The following is a 19,504-nucleotide window of genomic DNA, read 5'->3' as shown; positions in this document are numbered from 1 at the left end:
ACTCCCTTTGTTGTGATTATCATTGCTTACATGTTTTTGAAAGTTATTATATCCATAGCCACTGTTTATTTATCAAATTCTTGCTATTTCCAAAGATATGTTGTTTTATGAGGTAACTATTCATGATAACATATTAAAAAAAAACTCAATTTTAACTTATTTTGGCATGAAGTGTCATTTATAGTGAACTGACAGTATGGTGCAGCATCAGTCGTTCATCCATCAGCTTGCTTTTTCAATTAAACTGTTAGTACCTCAGTTCTACTTTCGTGATGATGATGTGCAGGGATAGAGTGTATTTAAGTGCCTTTATGATGGCTTCGACCTATTTTCAGGGTCACAGGAGTCAACTTTCAAACATTTCTTTGAGGTTTCAAGTGATAAAGCTGTGTATATGATATAGATCTATGGTGTAAGCTTTATATATGTTAAGTCAATAAAAATCTTCTGTTTATGTTCAGGAAGACCAAAAGTTACGTTATTTGCCTGGCAGGTACTTAGGACAGAGTGTTATAAAATATCCTCATAAACATGTAGTATTGAGTCTGACTTTCATTCAAGGTCAAATGTATTGTAAACTTCATAGTTACCTGTATATTTGGAAGATCTAGAGTGATGGCTTTATCATGTGTTTTTTTTTTTAAAACATTGATTCAAGAATCTTCTTCTTAAGATCAGGAGGATCCAGGGTCATAGATTTGACCAGAAAGTACCTTTGATAACCATAATCTAGTTTCAAGGATTGAAACATGTTGAAACTTCAAAAAACCAAAATATTCTTGAAAATCATAACAGCGGAAGTAAATGTTCTTTGTTTTACTTCATGTAGGGGCCATGTGTATAGATTTCAAAACATATGATGATGTTACAATCTACTTGTTTTGTAAGATTTCTTTACCACTGTTAATGCTATCATGTGAGTGATACAGGCTCAGTGGGCCTTTTGTATATGAAGTTGTATGTGTTTGAAGTATACTCATGACAAGGTTACCCCTGAATAGAGTGTGTTCTGCTGCTGTTGATGAAAATCAAGAGAGGGGAATGTGACATTTGTAAGACAAATTGAAGAGGCATATGACCTATAGTACATGTGTTACTCTTTGATTCCCAGCTACCCATATGTTCTAGTAACAATACATGTTTGGAAGGCGGGTGGCTCTTGATTGTAGCTGCTGTTTTACGATACTGTAAGTCGTGTTCTACGATGGTTCTGACTTTTGGTAATTGTAACAAAAGCTTGCAGGAAAACAGAGTTATTTTTGTTGGAATTCATCAAAAAGGACAATGGCTTCTTCTGTCAATTTTATTTTTTTAAATCAATTAAATTATAGCTGAAAATCATATTATTTCATTCTGGGAGGTGTGTGTCTAAGGATGGGTTGATGGGATAGGGGATGGTTAAGGTATTTCCAGCACATAGCAAGGCCCTTGCTGACCTGTCAGTGTTCTAGTTTAATTTAATTCTCAAACTAAACCTGAAGGTGTTATGTATTGGTATGTTGTCATCTGTTAAATGGAAATCAGTATGTTTTAAGAGTGTCTTTGAACTCTTTTAAAGGACATTATTTAGTGTATAGTTTTTAGTGATGGAGGCTTATGGTTTGCAGTCATCCTAATTGGCTGGTTCAAAGGAATCCCCTTTCATGCATGTTGTTCCATGTATAAAAATGTACAGAGGCATCTGTCATAGATTTCTTTTTGATTGTTACATATTTGTTATTCAGTATTATTGGGTATTCAATTTTTTTGTTATATTTAAATGACTGTGAATATAGAGAAATAATACATATTGTATACCACATTTTGTAGCAAGATGATATTTTCACTGTTTTGCCGAAGTGATTGTGAAAATGTAGTCTGTGAAATAATGAGAGATGTTTGTATAAGATGTCCTTTTACGTTCGGAGCATGAAATAGAAATTTTTAAAAATATAATTTGATCGTTTTAAGAAAAAAAATCATGTAATTTTTGTCCCCTGAAAACTACCAGTTATATGGTACCCTTTGAATATTACCAACTGCATGTGTAGTTATTATTTAGAATGTCAATGAAATTTTTATGAACTTTATGTCGTAAGCTTATAATTAACTGATTTTGTCAGGCAATACAGTTTAATTATTATTTCTTGTCAGGGTTTTATTTTGTTGAATTCATGGTTTCTTTCAGAAATTTATTTCCACAAATTTACATGGCCTAGAAATGATAAACAGATAAAGATTAACATGGATTACAGTACTGTTTGAGTTACTAGAAATATTTATCCTTGTAAAACCATGAAATTTGAGCCCTGCGAAAATGTATGATTTCACAGTAGTCTGTCTTATTTATAATGAAGTAATATTAATTAATATGTATAACATTTGAAAAAGAGGTCAGTATAATTTTCATTATACATGAAAAACCAAAATAAAAAACTTCAAATATGATCTAGTCCCAGATGTAGGCCTAAGAGATAGTTTTTCACAATCAATGATTTAGACAGTTGTCTGTGCCATATATTTAACAATTTGAGATGTAACGATGTATCCTGTTTGTATATATATATATTTTTAAAACAAAATTGAGATGTATAGATTTAATTTTGACTGGAAGTGTGAATGTTATTTATAGGTAAATTTTCTAGTTATTAATTCTGTGTATAGGAAGTTAAAAACATAATGAATTTTGCTGGAGACGATTAACATTTTGCTTAAATTGCAATGACCAACAGGGGCCCAAAAGGGAAGCATGTTAATTGTCATACAGTGATATAACGCATTACGTCTCACTTCTACTGAGATTACAGTAGATGTCATTGAGCTTATGACCGAACAGGGGCTTATTGGATCACTTGACAAAGTCTCAGGGTGACGTATTGTGATTCCCTTTTGTCTGGCGTCGTGTATCATAAACTTTTAACATTTTGGCCTTTTTCTGGAAGAGTTCTACACCGATTTCAATGAAATTTTACTAAAATCGTCCATGGCTAAAGGCACACTAAAATTGTAAATCATTTGGTTCCAAACCCCGAGGGGGCCTGTGGAGAATGGCCAAATAGGGTCAAAATTGATTGAACCTTCCGAAATCTTTTCAAATCCCAGGTATGGTAGAACCAAGAACTCTTCTTGGGTGGAAAGGCCTTCAGATGCTTTACCAAAACTGTGCATTTCATGGTCCCAGGGTCTCACATTTCCCCATGGGGAGGGGGTAAAGTTTACTATAGTTTATATAGGAAAATTATATTTTTGAGCATAATTTGTTTAATTTCCATTAGAAATATTTCAAACTTGGTTGGAATTATGAGTATGATGACTAGGCCTCATGTTGATGAGATACACATATTGGCCTTGATTGACCCCCAGAGGCTGATAGGTCAGGCCAAACATGGGTAAAATTGACTGCAATTTCAAAGAGATTCTACTCTTTCTGAATGGAAGATTTTATAAAGAAAAATTCAAATCTTGAGTGTAATTTCTTTTAATTCAAACTTGGTAAAAAGCCTTAGCATGGGACAGTGTTAAAGTATATACAATTTACATTTGCATTATTTGTACTTTATACTTAAATTTATTTTTTTCAACAAAATCATTTTTATGACATGTTACAAGAAGCATTGTGACTCGGGCGACCATTAAAGTCCTTGGGGCTCTTGTTATCAGATAAGTTTGCTATCACGTGATCTCTACCACTTAAAGTACCAAAAATTAAAAACAAAAATGAAATTCAAAGAGTTTAATTTACTTTCATTATAGATTTGATTAGTTTGGTGTATTTTTAGCCCACCATCATCAGAATTCAGAATTCAGATCGCTCTATGTCTGTGGTCTGTCCGTCCGTCCATAAAAAAAAATTTGTTATCACTATTTCTTTAGAAGTACAGAATGGATCTTTCACAGATTTCATATGTAGGTTCCCCTTGGTCCCTAGTTGTGCCACTTTGATTTTGGGACTGATCAGAAAAACAATGGTCAACAGACAAACATCTTAGAATTTGACTTTGAAAGTTTGCTATCACCATTTCTTGAGAAGTACTGAATGGTTCTTTCTTAAATTTCATATGTGGGTTCCCCTTGTTCCCTAGTTGTGCCACATTGATTTTGGGACTGATCAGACAAACAATGGTCGACAGACAAACATCTTAGAATTTGATTTTGAAAGTTTGCTATCACCATTTCTTGAGAAGTACTGAATGGTTCTTTCTTAAATTTCATATGTGGGTTCCCCTTGTTCCCTAGTTGTGCCACTTTGATTTTGGGACTGATCAGACAAACAATGGTCAACAGACAAACATCTTAGAATTTGATTTTGAAAGTTTGCTATCACCATTTCTTGATAACTACTGTTTAAATACTTCTCAAATTTCATGTATAGGGTTCGTTATGTCCCTAGTTGTGCCTATTTGAGTTTGGGACTGATCAGAAGAAACAAAATGGATTCCAGGTGGCCATTTTGGATTTTGCTGGTAAAGGTTATCATTTATTTCTGCAAAGGAATATTCAATTGTCTTATCATTAAGAATGAAAACAGAGGAAAGAAGGGAAAAGATCCAACTTTCAAAGAGCATATAAAGATCAAACTGTGGTGGGCACCAAGATTCCTCTGGGATCTCTTTGTTTGTAAATACTATGTAGAAGTTAACTTGCATGCCCTATACAACATTCTATGCCCCACTTTGATTGCCAAGCTTATTGCTTTACAAAGCGATAGAAAATAACAAGGGAAGTAACTCTGAGAACTTAGTGCATGATCTACCAATGTGTAAATTAGTGAAAGTCATCTACAGGATGATATTTTCTCATATTGAATCATTCATTGACAGTAGATGAGACGAGATCGTGGTTTTATTGTCAATGAGGATGTGTAATTTAATGCCTTTGTTACATCAATATTCCATGACACTTTTTTGCTATTCATAATATATAGAATTTTCATTCACTGACATGGTGTTTATAAAGATCTTTCGTACAAAGAAAACAAATCACATTAATCATTAGCTCACCTGGTCCTTGGACCAATGAGTTTATGCCATACTGCTGTAATCAGTGTGTGATCATCCGTCAACTTTTTCTGCAAATTGCCACTAGTCACGAATGACTGAGCAGACTTTGACAAAATTTGGTCAGAAGCATCCTTGAGGGAAGCAAAACAAATTTTGTACAAATGGTGGTTGGAATTTGCCCATATAATGTATGAAGCATTTTTACTTAAGGAGAATCATTTTTGTATAGATAGTGGGCGTCGGCCCAATAGGGGAAATAGAGCAAATTCTTTCAAATCCTTCTCCTTCTTTAGGAATGATTGGATTTGGCCAAAATTTGGTCTGAAGTATTCTTTGGTGAAGGGGAATCAATTTTATATCCATGATAGATGTCTGCCCCTTGAGTTAGAGAGACAGGGCCCAATATGGGAAATATAGCTGATTCTTTAAAATCCTTCTCCTCCTGTAGGAATGATTGAATTCTGTCTCAATTTGGACTGAAGTATGAATGGTTTGGGTGACCCCTAGGAACAGAAGGTTAAGGCCAGTAAGAAAATAGATATGTTGTGTGCTTGGATATATAGAAGCTATCTTCCTTTAGTTTTGATGAAGCAATTTCACCCAAGCAAAGTCATGTGAGCGATGCAAGCCCTATTGGCCTCTTGTTTATATAGGTAATCTTACACGTAAATAGACATCAATGTTGTTTGTTATTTGTCAAAAAATATGATGAGATCTTGTGTTTAAGGTACTTTAGGTTCAGACTGATGAGAGAAAGGTACAATTTTTTCAAATAAGATAAAGGTATATCAGATTTAAATAGACATGTGGTTAAATTATTATGGAAAGTCAAGAAAGAATGGCCAATGGCTTGATGTGAAAGGATAAAAGGTAGGGGTGAAAGGTCAGAGACTAGGGTTGAAAGGGTGAAAATTCAATAGGTAGGGGTGAAAGGTCAAATTGTAGATGTCAGTTGAGCACCCGTGTGTATATATATATATAGTGAAATTGTAAGAAGAGAAAGGTTAAAATGTGTGTGTGTAAACCTTGGAAATATCAATGATGGATAAAATAATAAAGGTCATATGTTGATCAGAAATGTGGATGACATTTATAGTGAGTTTATATAAGAGGGAATTCTAAAAAAATATGACTGATTTGGAATAAATATGATATTGATTGATATACAGGTATATGCTAGTCAATATACATGTATATAGGTCTCCAACAAATTTTTAGATCATGATGTTGATCAAACCAGAATGTGTTGGAGATTTTTAAAATCTTATTCAACCAAAGAAGATAGATCTATCTACATATGTAGGTATATATATACTGTAACTAAGAGACAGGCGGAGCATTTTACAATTCACTGTTCACTACATTTATTGCCTTTTTCTAGTTGTTTTATCATGGTAATGTTTCCTGTTATTTATATATGTGAAAAATTTAACCCAAATCTGCTGTTTCAAAAGACCGTGAATTTACCTGGAAGAGTTGTGAAAACAAGTTCTACTGAATGGAACTAATAGGAAAGTTTTGAAAATTTCAGATTTAATTAAATATTGTATGTTCATTCTTGTTCTGAAGTGATTTCATATCTATACACACATGGTACATGTCAAATTAATGATGCTTAAAGGTTTTTCTTAATGTTGTGAATTTCTATGTGGTATTGATTTCATTCAATTGTCCTCAAAATATTATAGGTACAACATATTCTTGCATGATGTTAAACAAAATCTGTGATATTGAAATGTGTTCCCAATTACAAAACTATTTAGTTGAGAATGACAAGGGCACTAACTCTTATTTTTATAGTCAACTCTCCATCTTATATTTAATTGAATTATTTTTATTAAAATTTGTAGCATTAATTATAGTTCATTAATGTTATCCGTAAGAATAAAACCAAAAATAATTTTACATCTATTTCTGAATTTAAATTCATACTTAATAAATACTGTATTCATTGTAGATATATATTATCTCCTGGTGAATATTTTAAAGATATAAATATCTGAACATGTCAGGGTCTTGCCTTTAATTTGTACAGTATACATTTAAGCTGGCTTTATTTCAAGTTTTCTACTACCAAAAAGTAAATGCTTTTATTCCTCCTGTTTTTGTAACGGACCAGGGATGCTTGATAATTTAATGCTTTGCATTAAAACAAGTATTGTTTATTTGATAAAATTTTACAGAAAATATGCTGGACTTTAATCAGTATATGTTGAGAGGAAAAATATTTATATTAATTAAATGAAATTAATTCCTTAAATAAACTTTTAAAATCAACAAAATAATAACAAAAAAAAAGGAAATTTTGAATGAATGAATGGTCTGTGCTCTTCCTAACTATTTCTAGTTCAACATAATAAAGATCTTCACCGCAATGCTTTATCTCTTTTGGGATTTATCAGACAATTTAGATAAATCCAGTCTTGTTGGTCTTATTCAAGCTCTTCCATTAAGTAATTCATTAACGTTACATACTGCTGTCATAGAAATGTTCAAAACTAGCGATTTCTTTATATTTGCCACACACTAAATATTCCTGTCCTGTGTTGTGCTTCAAACAGATTTATGTGCCCCATGTATTATATCCATTTGACATCTACATGCATATCTGTACTGTGAAGTATGTATGAGACATAACATTAAATATCTAATTCCTGAGCTGTATTTTTGTGTTCTTTTTTTCGGTCACATGACAAGTGTCGATTCCCCCCATTGTCCATTTTGAAAAACATTTCAGCTCCTTATTTCATCTTTAGAAACAGAGTGGATGGCTAGGGGACACAAAATGGAGAAAATTCAGTCAATTTATATGAAGTTGACAAAATCTGAATGAAATCCCTGAAGATATGATGCCACAAAAAGGCTGGCAAGGATTTTCTAAAAATAGTAATTACCTTGACCCTACAACTCAGAAACTTTAACACATCCAGTTTACATATATATCATCCTTCATAACAAGTCTGATCAAAATTCCTCCAGGAATGAAGCCACTAGATTGCCGACAATGATTTTCTGAAAATAGAAGCAGTGACCTTGACCTCAACATTCTTTCTTACAAGGATTTTCTAAAAATGGGGCATGAAGTGGATACCTTTCAATCATTTTATATGAAGTTAAGTAAGTTTGTAGAAATCCCTCAAGGAATGTTGCTACTAAGAGAGCTGGAAAGATTTTCTAAAAATAGTAATGATGACCTTGATCCAATAGTAATGCATTTTTTAACATGTTTAGGATATTTAATCATTTTCAACAAACTCCCCTAAAAATCGAAATCAAAACAATTAAGACCAAGATCCAAGAAAAGAAATGGTTATCGACAGCCATGAAACTCCTACATCAGCAAATTTGGTTACGTAAATATGACAATTACACGACATCTTCTCCTTTCAGGCCCTCAACGGTGAGGGGATAATAACCACAAAGGATACAAAGCTATAATTAATCAGTGGGGTGTACAGACGAGGGTTTTGAACAAGTCTTAACCCTCTTATTTATTGCTACTGGAGTCAAGGATGCTAAAAGAGCAATTCACCATTTTTGCTTTATATATAGATAGAGCATTAGATGCAGGTTACTTGCTTCAATAAAGCCCAGTGTTAAAAAGGCAGCTGATATTAACAACTTCAACCGTTTTTCTGGGCCACAGGGATTATATGAGCAAATATTCAGCTTTAGAAAATAGCATGCTTGAATATTATTGTGTATATTTTTAGCTGGAGCTAAGAATAACGATGATCTAATACACTCTTGTACATATAAGAATTAGAACAATGCTTTATGGAATATGTATGCCCTTGCTCCCACAAAATATGAGCTCTGCCAAACTTGCTAAAACCAATCCTTTAATCTGCATAGAAATATTAAGTGAAAAGATATTTCCTGCAAATCAGGATTACCATCCAATCACTTTTAACAAATATCTTTGACCTACAAATACAAGATGCAAAGCATGTCCAAATTTCAGAAAAAAAATCTGTTTTGACTGCACAGCATTGGTAATTGATCTCTGCAAAACTTCTTCATTGTGACAGATGGGTGGAATAAGTGACAACACTTAATGCCTCTGTCCATCAAAAGACAAGTATAAGCAACTAAAAGAGTTAGTTGTCAAAATATTTAATTGACAAAAATATTTCAATGGCCTGTCTCCATAGGACACAGATTTACAACTGTAGAATCGCTGAGTATGGATATTTGGTCAAATATTTCAACAAGTCAACAGAATCTGAAATACACTGGGACATCAGTATCACAAGGTTCTTCACAAACAAAGGAAATAAAATGAAAGTCTTTGAAAATCTAACTTAAAAAAATGGTTTTCATTTCAACTTTTTGGGAGAAAACAATATTTTTATCAGTAAACAACAGAAAATTAACATATTCATTAACTTTTTAAAAATTTTGCAGATTTTCTTATTAAAAATGTCTCTGAATATTTATTTTAAAAAAAAGGAAAAAAGCTGATACAGTGCTATAATGATTCATTGATAAGCCTTTGAAATGAAAGAAATAATAATTTAGTGAACAATTTTATATCGTATTCAAAATAGTGATGAAATGAATTAAATATGCCATAAAAAACATTTTCCATGAAAAAATGGAAATTTGATGACGGTACAGAAAATACATTGATGTATGAAATTGCTATCAGGTGGCACTCATGGACACATGAATGCCTTCAGGATAAGAGCAAATTCAATGAAGTTTGTTGGCACTTCCTTCTGAATTAGCATTTATCCCACTGGTATTCACATTGCCCAGAAATGCCAACTTACAGTAGGTTCAATGCTTACAATTTTCAAACTGTTACAAGGGGAGTTATCACTTGCAATATTGACAAGTATGCTGTTGGCTATTTCCGAGCTGGCAATACACAGCTAATTTTGGTAAACTTACACTGTAGTAATGTCATACCATGGTAAGTATTATAATATGTTTACTGTCATTTTGAAACAAAACATTGTAATACCTTACCAGTTATTTAATATGCCCTAATGGCCGACACATGAAGTTTTGAGTACTGTGGGTGGGCTTATTGCAGAACAACAAAGTTATATGGTTTAAAACTTAGCTGAACAGTCTTAAAATATTGGTGGGCTTATTACCAGACATGGGCTTATTGTCGGGTAAACACACACTTTGTCTTTCCAAGTTAACATCAAGAGCAATAAATATAATATATAAACTTATATATACACAAACTTATATTCTCATTTATTCTCATAAAGCTGTATTGATGTAACTTTGCACCAATACAAACAACAGGCAACATGTATATGCTGTCCCCTATGTTTTCATATCATTATCTTACAGAATTCATGATACAAAATACCCCCCTATAAATATCTCTCCCCATATTACAGTATAAGGTACACTGGTTGCTAAGAAACAATTGCACATATCATAACTGGAAAAGCACCATGATAAAGTAAAAATTAATATCAAAACATTATTTCAAAATTTCAGTTGCACATGCGAGACAGCACATGGGCACCAGAGAATCCTAAATTCCTTACCAACAAAAAAGTATGGATGTCACATCAATAGGGAGTACTTGATGACATCAGTACATTTCAAGATTACAGAGTAATACTTTCAAAGTAAAAAAATGATAGATACTTTCCAATTACGTCCAGGTAATATCGAATGAACAGCATTTAAACAAATTGTTATCGAACATTTCCAAATGGCTGTGACTGCCTTAACTAAAACACACAAACATTAATGATCTAAAAAATCAATTTGACACTTTTGCCATCTTTATGACAACCTGACCCTAGACTTCAAAATTTTCTTTGTTAGGAAAATATTTTAGATCACTAAGCATGGTATCTAATTTTGCCTCCTTTTTGTTTCGGTTAGAAAATTAAAAATGCGTTTTCTTTAATACTTAATCTACAATAAAAAAAACCACCATCTGTTTAACCATAGGCATGTTCTCTCATGACAAGTCTGTGTAACTTCATCATGATTAACTTTCCATATAGAGTCTTCAGATACAACTCTTCACAATGTAAATTGAAATACAAATAATGAAACGTGACGTGTAAAAAAATTTTTTTTTAAACATGTGTAAAACGATTCAGTTACACACGTTATGGAATGATTCTGATTCTTATGGTAACTGCAGACATTTCTATTTGAGAATAGATCCCATCATCCTACCTGTATTTTGAAATTGTGACATTTCCATTTCTGTATACATGGGTAATATTTGAATCTGTCTACTTTAAACCTGAACCTTGCAGATCTGTGAATTTCTATGCTGTGATACTGAACCTTTATAGATGTAACCTCTTTGTGACTGTAATGTTGAACCTTTGCAGATACTTCACTATTTATTCTGTGATGTTGACAGGCAAGAAGTCCTCTATATTCTGTATTGATGGGATAATGACCAGATATAATCAATTCCCGAATTGTTTAACCTCATTTGATGCAATGAATGATCTTAATATTTCCAAATCAATCATTGGTACCAGGTTTTCACGCAATTTCTCAAATACAAAATTCATATGCATAATAAGAACTTTGATTGCCAATAATATGCACTTTAATGCAGGATGAGGTATTTTACATTAAAGTTACTACAAAACAAGAGATCCCAGAGGGATTTTGACGCCCACCATTGTTTGATTTCTCTATGCTCTTTCGTCTTTTCTCTGCTCTGTTTTTCTGTTAATGATAGGACGCTTGAACATTCCTCCACAGAAATAAGGAGGATAATATTTATTGGCCAAATCCAAACTGGCCAACTGAAAGTCATTTAGTTTCTTCTGATCAATCCCAAATTCAAATGAGCACAAGGAGAGACCAGAAGGAACATACTTATGAAATCTGAGAGATATCCATTCCGTATTTCTCAAGAATTAGCAATAACAATTTTTACTAGGCAAAATCCAAGATGCCATTTTTTTTCGATCAGGCCCAAAATCAAACGGGCACAATTAGTGACCAAGGGTAATCTGCATATGCAATTTGCGAAAGACCCATCCTATACTTCTCAAATAATAGCAACAACAAGAACTGTTTACAGACGAACAGAATGACAGACAAACGGACGGACCACGGATGCAGAACAATTTGAATAAAAGTCGCACAGATTTTAACCAATAATTGATTATTCATTTTAAGCGGTTTCCCTTCGTTAATATTCTGGTAACTTAAGTAAAAGATTCAAATTTGTAATAATAATAATAAATAATAATAAACATTATTTATTATACAACAACTGTGAATTTGTTACAAGCTACCCTTGTATCTTAGACCTTCATCAGCTCTGATAAATATACAAAATAATTTATGTCATGGTCTAACTATTTAATATATATATCTATCAAAAGCACAAGACCGTCACACACACATCTACAGAGACAAAGTCATCATTGCACATCAATATCATCATCTGTGACCTCAAACGAAGCTTCTGCCCCATCTTCTGTTACATCATCACAATCGATCATCACCATGGTCCCTCCTTCCATCATCTCTCCCTCCTCCTCTTCCACACTGCCACTGTGGTCTGAAAGACATACAAGATGGTTTTTAAAAAGGAAATTTCAAAACCATTCAAAATGTTGTCCACGGTTAAACAGCTGCTGCATATTTTTCAATTTGATAGAAATGAATTTAAAATCACACAACTTTATCAGCAGTTTTCAAAGAATCTGCAATAAACACTCATTTTCTATCCTTGTCGTTTAAAAGTCATTTATCATGGCATTAGTTTATTACTTTGATTTTAGACTCCCGACAACACTTCTACATATTGCTCTATCCCAATGCCCTAATGTATATAGCAACATCAATTTCAAAAACCCAAACTCACTTTTATTGACTAATATTAAGTATCTGTATTCAGAATTGACTTTTGAATAAAAAAAAATATGAGGCGGCTAGTAATGTTATGATCAGGGTAGTAAAACTTTGTTGACCCCAGGCCCTTTTGGCCCTTTTGGGGTAGGGACTGTATAATTCACAATTTTGGGTTTCTGCAAAATTTCAATAAAATCTGATCAGGGACTTCTCAAAAGAAGACAAAATGTTTCATTGCTGATGGACCAACGACGCGTGATGCTGGATAAAGGTGATTGCAATAGGTCACCACGTGACCTAAAAATGTGTTGTAATATTTACCTACATTTGCACTGCTTTCTTGTTAAAATATGTTGTAATATATACCTAGACCAGCATTCTTGTTAAAGTGTGTTGCACAATTACCTAGATTTGGACCAGTTTTCTTACTCAAGTATGTCGGACACTGACCTAGATTTACACCAGCTTTCTTGTTAAAGTTTGTCTTACACTTACCTATATTTGGACCAGCTTTCTTGTTAAAGTGTGTCTTACACTTACCTATATTTGGACCAGCTTTCTTGTTAAAGTGTGTCTTTCGATGTTTTGACAGGTGATCACTCCTCATAAATTTTTTCTTGCATTCTTTACACTCAAACCTTTTCTCTCCTGATAAAGAAAAGATGACAATAATCAAATACATTGTCTGGAATTCATGATTTCTCTAAAGCAGTTAATTGTTTTCTGTTATGATCTCCTGACCCCAGGTCTAGTGGTTTTATAAGTCACAGTCAGTAAAAGTATTTCCCCCCATATTTCAAAAACAAACATTCTGTAATAATAATCAAACTTTGGGTATAGTGCCTAAAAATCTGATGATCAAAGACAATTTTAATTGGAAATGGGGTCTCATCATCATTTTCAAATAGTGCCCATAAAAAGCAAGGTGAAAATGCCAGGGATTAATTTCTAAACAAATGTGTGAAGACAATATTTTTCTTAATAGATCATCACAAGTTCTCAAATGGTCAACTTTCTACTAATGTCTGCCTGGCCATTTTATTTTTCTGATCAGTCTCAAACTCACACAGGCACAACAAAGGACCTAAAGGAACCAACACATGAAATAATGATAACAAACTTGCAAAGTCTAAATCCAAGATATCCGCCTTTCAGCCATTTTGCTTTTCTCATCAGACCTAACATTGAATGGGCACAACTAGGGACAAAGGGGAATCTACATATGATATCTAAGAAAGATCCATTCAGAAATAGCGATAACAATCATTCAAAGTCAAAATACAAGATGGCCGTCTGTCAGCCATTTTGTTCTATGGTCAACTAGGCACAACTAAGGACCAAGGGGAACCTTCATATGAAATTTAAGAAAGATCCATCCAGTACTTCTCAAGAAATAGTGATAACAAAAATTGTTTATTGATGGACAGATGACGGATGCAGAGCAATGTGAATAGCCCACCATCATGATGATGGGCTACCAAAACATATCTCCAATAAGAATTGGGAAACATGTTAAAACATCGAATAGCAAGTAGTCAAAAAAGACCCATGGTGGATCCCACGGCGAAGGTCTACTTAAACTTAAACCTGTTTGCCCTTAATAAAATATACGTCATCAAAGACTAAACAACAATTGGTTTGCAAATCCAAGAAATAATCTAGAATTGGTGTAAAATCGAATATCATGCCTCTAGGCCTTTTAGTTCAAGAGAAGAAGTTGTTTAAAAGTTTTAAGATATCTGACCTCTGTGAAAATAGGTCAAGGTCATTTCTTTTCGCAAACATTGTCAGGCATCATCCTAGGAACATAACAGCCAAATATCACACCACAGCATTATCTCATTTGGCCTTTGTTCATAGTAATTGAACATTTATGTGAAAGCTACCTGCCAGTAAAGACATTTTTGCTGCTCCTTAGTAACCTTTAGACAGGTTTGCCTGCACACTACTTGACTATTGTTCCGTTGCATAACTTTCTTACTGATATTGGTTAAGTTTTACCATTTGACAACACAGTAACGTTTAAAAAAAATACCTGTATGTGTTCGCTTATGCCGCTGTAGTTCATCAGAGCGTGTAAATCGTTTCCCACAAAACATCCAGTTACAAACAAAAGGCCTCTCTCCAGTATGCCACCTGTATAATATATACATAAAACATATTTCACCACTATTTCTGATAATAGTCACTCATAAGATATTCTTTTTACATAACTCATTTCCAGATATGAACTGTCCGATTCTTTATAACGTACATGTGGAGTTTATTACTTGACAAACTTCGTTCAGTGAGAATAAAAAATAAATTGAATATAATGATTTGTTTAGAAACAAATTTCAGAAATGAAACATGATCCTAGAAACAAATTTCAGAAATAAAACATGATCCTTTTAAATAACAATTTCCACCAGAAAACCTGGTCTGTGTGGCAGTTCTTACCGTAAATGAGCTCGCAGATGAGATGTTTTACCATACACTTTTTTACAACCTGGAATATGACATATGTGCTGCTTCTTCTTGTTTTCTCCAGTTCTGAAACAAAATACCACAAAGATGAAACATTGGTATTAATTTAAATGAGAATTTCTTAGCAATACCTCCCCCTTGCCCCCATTTTTGATCTCTTTTTTTTTGCTTTGAATTAGGATTATCAGAATTGCACTTTCATTGCACACAAATAATACAAGTAATTTCTGTGCATATGAAAGAACCTTTACAAAGGAGTACATAAAATCAAGTTCAAATTCAAGAGAATATAATTTCAAAATTAAATCCAGTGAAAATATCCAAGAAAATATATTCACTTTGGTCAATCTTCATTAATACTTTGTCGTTATAGGTTTGACTCATCAAAACAAATCCTACAGATGCACCACAACAATGTGATACAAAAATAAAAAATCCCACCTTCCTCACAACAAATAATGCCCTGCTAAAGTCTTATAGATGCATGTGCCAATGTAAGATACAAATTCTGTTTCTTCAGCTTCTTTAAGTTTAACAATAACTTTCATGAAGACAAGGATTCTTTCCTTCTACTTATTGGGAAAATAACTGTTTAAATTTATTTCGGTAAATATCATTTACCTCCCCTCATTGTCTGTACAGTTGGGACAGGTACAAGCCACTCGACGTAGACGACGATTAGAGGTTACGCTCTGTTCCCCGAGTACAGATACACCCTGTTGGGACACCTGAGATGGACTCAGAGTCACTGCGGCTCCCTGTGAGGTCTGCACTACCTGCCACTTTGTTGGATCATTGGGATCCTGTTGTATTTGCTGACCAGCAGCTGTCAAAATGGATTCACAAGGTATATGTACAAGTAATGATGACAAATATAGGGATATATAACCACTTCACACTTCAGAATTCAAAGACAAATATGGTTAACTAAGGGTTATATATGCAGGGTTTTCCATAAGAGCCGGTTGCTGGCCAATTTGACCTGCTACACCAATCCAGTTCCGTAATAATGTTCCGTACACAACTACACGTACACGGCAGGCCAGCCTCCTACTTTCACTACACAGCCTACTACCAACAAAATTATGGAAAACCCTGTATATGATGACTAAATAATTTGGGGTCCAGCAGAACATTCCACATTTTGAAAACCTATCCAATACAAAAATCTTACTCGTAAGATTCTTAAAGACCCTTGGAGGTTAAATTAAAATGTAGATAATTTTCATCTTGGTAACATGAAACTTGCACTCTTAACCAAAGTATATTCATTGAATAAAGCTAATTTCATATCATACCTGCCGGTCAGAATAATAATAGGTAGAAATATTTACCAATCATCTGCGAAGTTCCAGTTACAGCTTGTCCTGTTGGTCCAGATGTTAGCTGAGCGACATTCTGTATCGTTGCAGTGAACTGCTGCGGACTTTGTTGCTGTTGTTGTTGTGCGTTTCCTACTGCGTTAGCAACCGTTAAAGCCCCCGACGGTGTCAACGTCACAGCTCCCATGTTTTGAACATTCCCAGTAGCTATTAATTGTCCTTGAGGCGTTAATTGAAAACCCTGCAATCCCTGAACATTTTGCACTGCCTGTATTCCTTGGATATTTTGTATAGACTGTAAATTCGGAACCTGTATTGTCTGCATGCTAGGAGCACGTATATTAGCCACATTTAAAGCAGACAACCACGGATTCTGAGCAAGCACTTGATTCTGTCCTGCAAACTGAAGATTTGTAAAGTTTTGTGATGGCAACGCCTGAACGGTGATCTGTTGAGGGATTGCTTGCACTAATGAAGGTTGTTGTTGCTGTGTGGATGCCACTGTTGTAGTTGCAGAAGTTGTGGTTGTAGAACTTGTCGCACTCTGTTGCGGCATTGATGCCACAATAACATTTTGTCCATTTGTTCCTACACTCTGCGACATCGGTATAACTTGACCGGTTGCAGTATTTAAAAAGTTAGTACCTATTGGTACCAAGGTTGGCATTTGTGATAACATGTTCGGTGTGGTTGGTGTTGCAATAGGGGTACCAAATGTACCTGCAGTCATAATTGTCCCAGTGTTATTTTGCTGCGTGGAATGAAGCACTGGGGTAGTTGTCACTTGTGATGTGACAGTTTGGGACTGAGGAGTTGAAGGTTTGCCATTATCAGGCTGGGATTTCCCTGCGGTTACTGATGTGGTAGCAGCAGCAATTTCAATAAGTTGGGGTTGAGCTACCTGTGTAACCTGCTGGTTCTGGTTCACTGGTGTTGTAATTTGACCATTAGGGCCCTGTCCTACCGCAGTGGTTGTATTCACAGACAGTGCCTGTATTTGAGGGGTAGCTTGTTGCTGACCCTGGGGAAAGGCCATTGGAAACCCCTGCATGGTCGGGAGCTGAATAGTCTGGTATGTAGACTGGCCGTTTGTGGTTGACACGGGGATTTGTATGAGGTTCGACATCTGTTGAACCTGTTGCGGCATCTGGACCGCCTGTACAACACCATGTGGGCGGGTCTGCAGCCCTTGTACGCCCGCTAAACTTACGACATTTCCACCAATGTTTACCATATTTCCCGCCAAATTATATCCCATATTTGGAATCATATTCCCCGTGGGTAGCCCCTGTCGAATAATTTGGCCTGTGGGGGTGGAAAACACCTGCTGTTGATTCCCAGCCAGGATTGCTTGACCTCCGCCCACCCCAGATGACGGAATAAAAATAGCCTCTTGACCATCCACGTTGACGGTCTGGAATTGCGGTATAACCGAAGTAATGAGCTGAGGTTGTGCCCCAGTCGCTTGAATGGGAATCCCAATAGTCTGTTGTTTACCACTAGCGTCAACAATAGTTCCGTTTGCCAGTTGTATCCATGTCGGGGCTACGGCACCTTCTCCGCTCCCCTGACCAATTACCCTGACTTGTGTCCCTCCTGTTGGGTTGTTCCCTTCTTCCGTGGGCGTGGGAGGGGGTGCCCCGATCTTACTACACGTAGCGGCTAGTAGAGCTAAGGGGGACGGTTGTACCTCCTGCAACAAGGCGGGGTTAGTTTAGGGGTGTGAATAACAATGGCGTTCGAAATCATCAACACGAAAAACACCACACGAAAATCGAAGAAAAACATAATTTTGTCACGTACCTGGGATGAACTGGATGGTACAACATATTCCTGATTGTTCCGTCTCGAGGTTACCGATGTCATATATCCTACCGATTTTGGTTAAAACATAAAAATTATGAATATTCGAGGCGGAATTAGACTGAAATGGGCAGTGAACAAAGACTGAATGCGAATGCGTGCCCCGGCCGTGGCTTCCGTCCAAATTCGACGTCTGGACGTATTTCTACGCCGCACACAATCAAAATTTCTCTACCATACGTTTACGTTTATCTTCCATAGATAATCGAATAATTGACATTAACAAGTTTCATGATTCATATATATTCATTATGTAACACTCTACAAAGTTATAGGAAAACGTTTATTAAAACCCTTTTGTGATCTCTCCAGGACTCATTTCCTACGCGTGATATTGATTTCTGAGTGGGTGTGGTGACGCGGCTCGTGGCGTGTTTAATGTCGTTTTGATTGACAGGTGGGCTATCAAGGGAAGGCCAACTTCAAAGGAACTTCTTTTCCGGGCATGTTAATTAGGTGACCTCGTGTGAATGTCAACAACTGATAGCTATTATCACACGGATAACGTTATATATACCGATATACAGGACCACTGTCTGCATCGACGGTTAAATGCAAATGTTCATAGAATGTGGATCTTGTAATGAAAATGTCAGAATCAACGACATGCATTACGAGACACTATCGGCAGAAATATCGATTCCGGCCTACATGGGGTGTGGCCAAGATTGTTTCCGGTACATGAGGCCTATTTAGGGAGTATCGCATTTGTCTTATTTATTTCATACGGAATAGAATATTTTATATAGATACATTTTTCACCATTTTAGTTAAACGAAACCGATCGGTGTATGGCCAGGTGTATTTGAAGATATGACAACGAGAAAGACTTTGAAAATAACAATTATTTTTAAATTGGCACACCTTTCGTGGGCCCTAGCAAGGCGTCGACCGTAAGCAGATAAGTGTTGTATAATCCGACTTCAAGGGGGTGTGACCTCTCGCATTTTACTTTTCATAAGCTGCGCTTGACAAGACTTTTGGATTAACCCAATACATGTCTGAATCAACGACGAAAGCTATATAGGAGGCCTAGTATCGTTTCCCAAAAAACGTGTC

At 35.1% G+C, this 19,504-nt stretch overlaps 1 protein-coding gene across 1 annotated transcript; it reads right to left on the bottom strand.

Moving 5' to 3' along the window:
• Positions 1–12,222: 12,222 nt before the first annotated feature.
• LOC132544563 (transcription factor Sp4-like) lies at positions 12,223–18,499 on the bottom strand. The gene is made up of 7 exons (XM_060208184.1): positions 18,386–18,499; positions 16,595–18,275; positions 15,882–16,086; positions 15,234–15,326; positions 14,830–14,930; positions 13,335–13,442; positions 12,223–12,501 (listed from the first exon to the last, which is right to left on the bottom strand). The coding sequence occupies exons 1-7, from the start codon at positions 18,446–18,448 to the stop codon at positions 12,362–12,364; spliced, it is 2,391 nt and encodes a 796-aa protein (XP_060064167.1). The 5' UTR covers positions 18,449–18,499; the 3' UTR covers positions 12,223–12,361.
• Between the last annotated feature and the right edge of the window lie 1,005 nt (positions 18,500–19,504).

The sequence above is a fragment of the Ylistrum balloti genome, unplaced genomic scaffold (genome assembly GCF_031769215.1).
Source record: "Ylistrum balloti isolate Yb309-2 unplaced genomic scaffold, AGI_CSIRO_Ybal_v1 Utg369590, whole genome shotgun sequence".
In the NCBI taxonomy this organism is placed as follows: domain Eukaryota; kingdom Metazoa; phylum Mollusca; class Bivalvia; order Pectinida; family Pectinidae; genus Ylistrum; species Ylistrum balloti.
The sequence above is the reverse complement of the archived record's forward strand: the minus strand, read 5'-3'. Positions and strand labels throughout refer to the sequence as shown.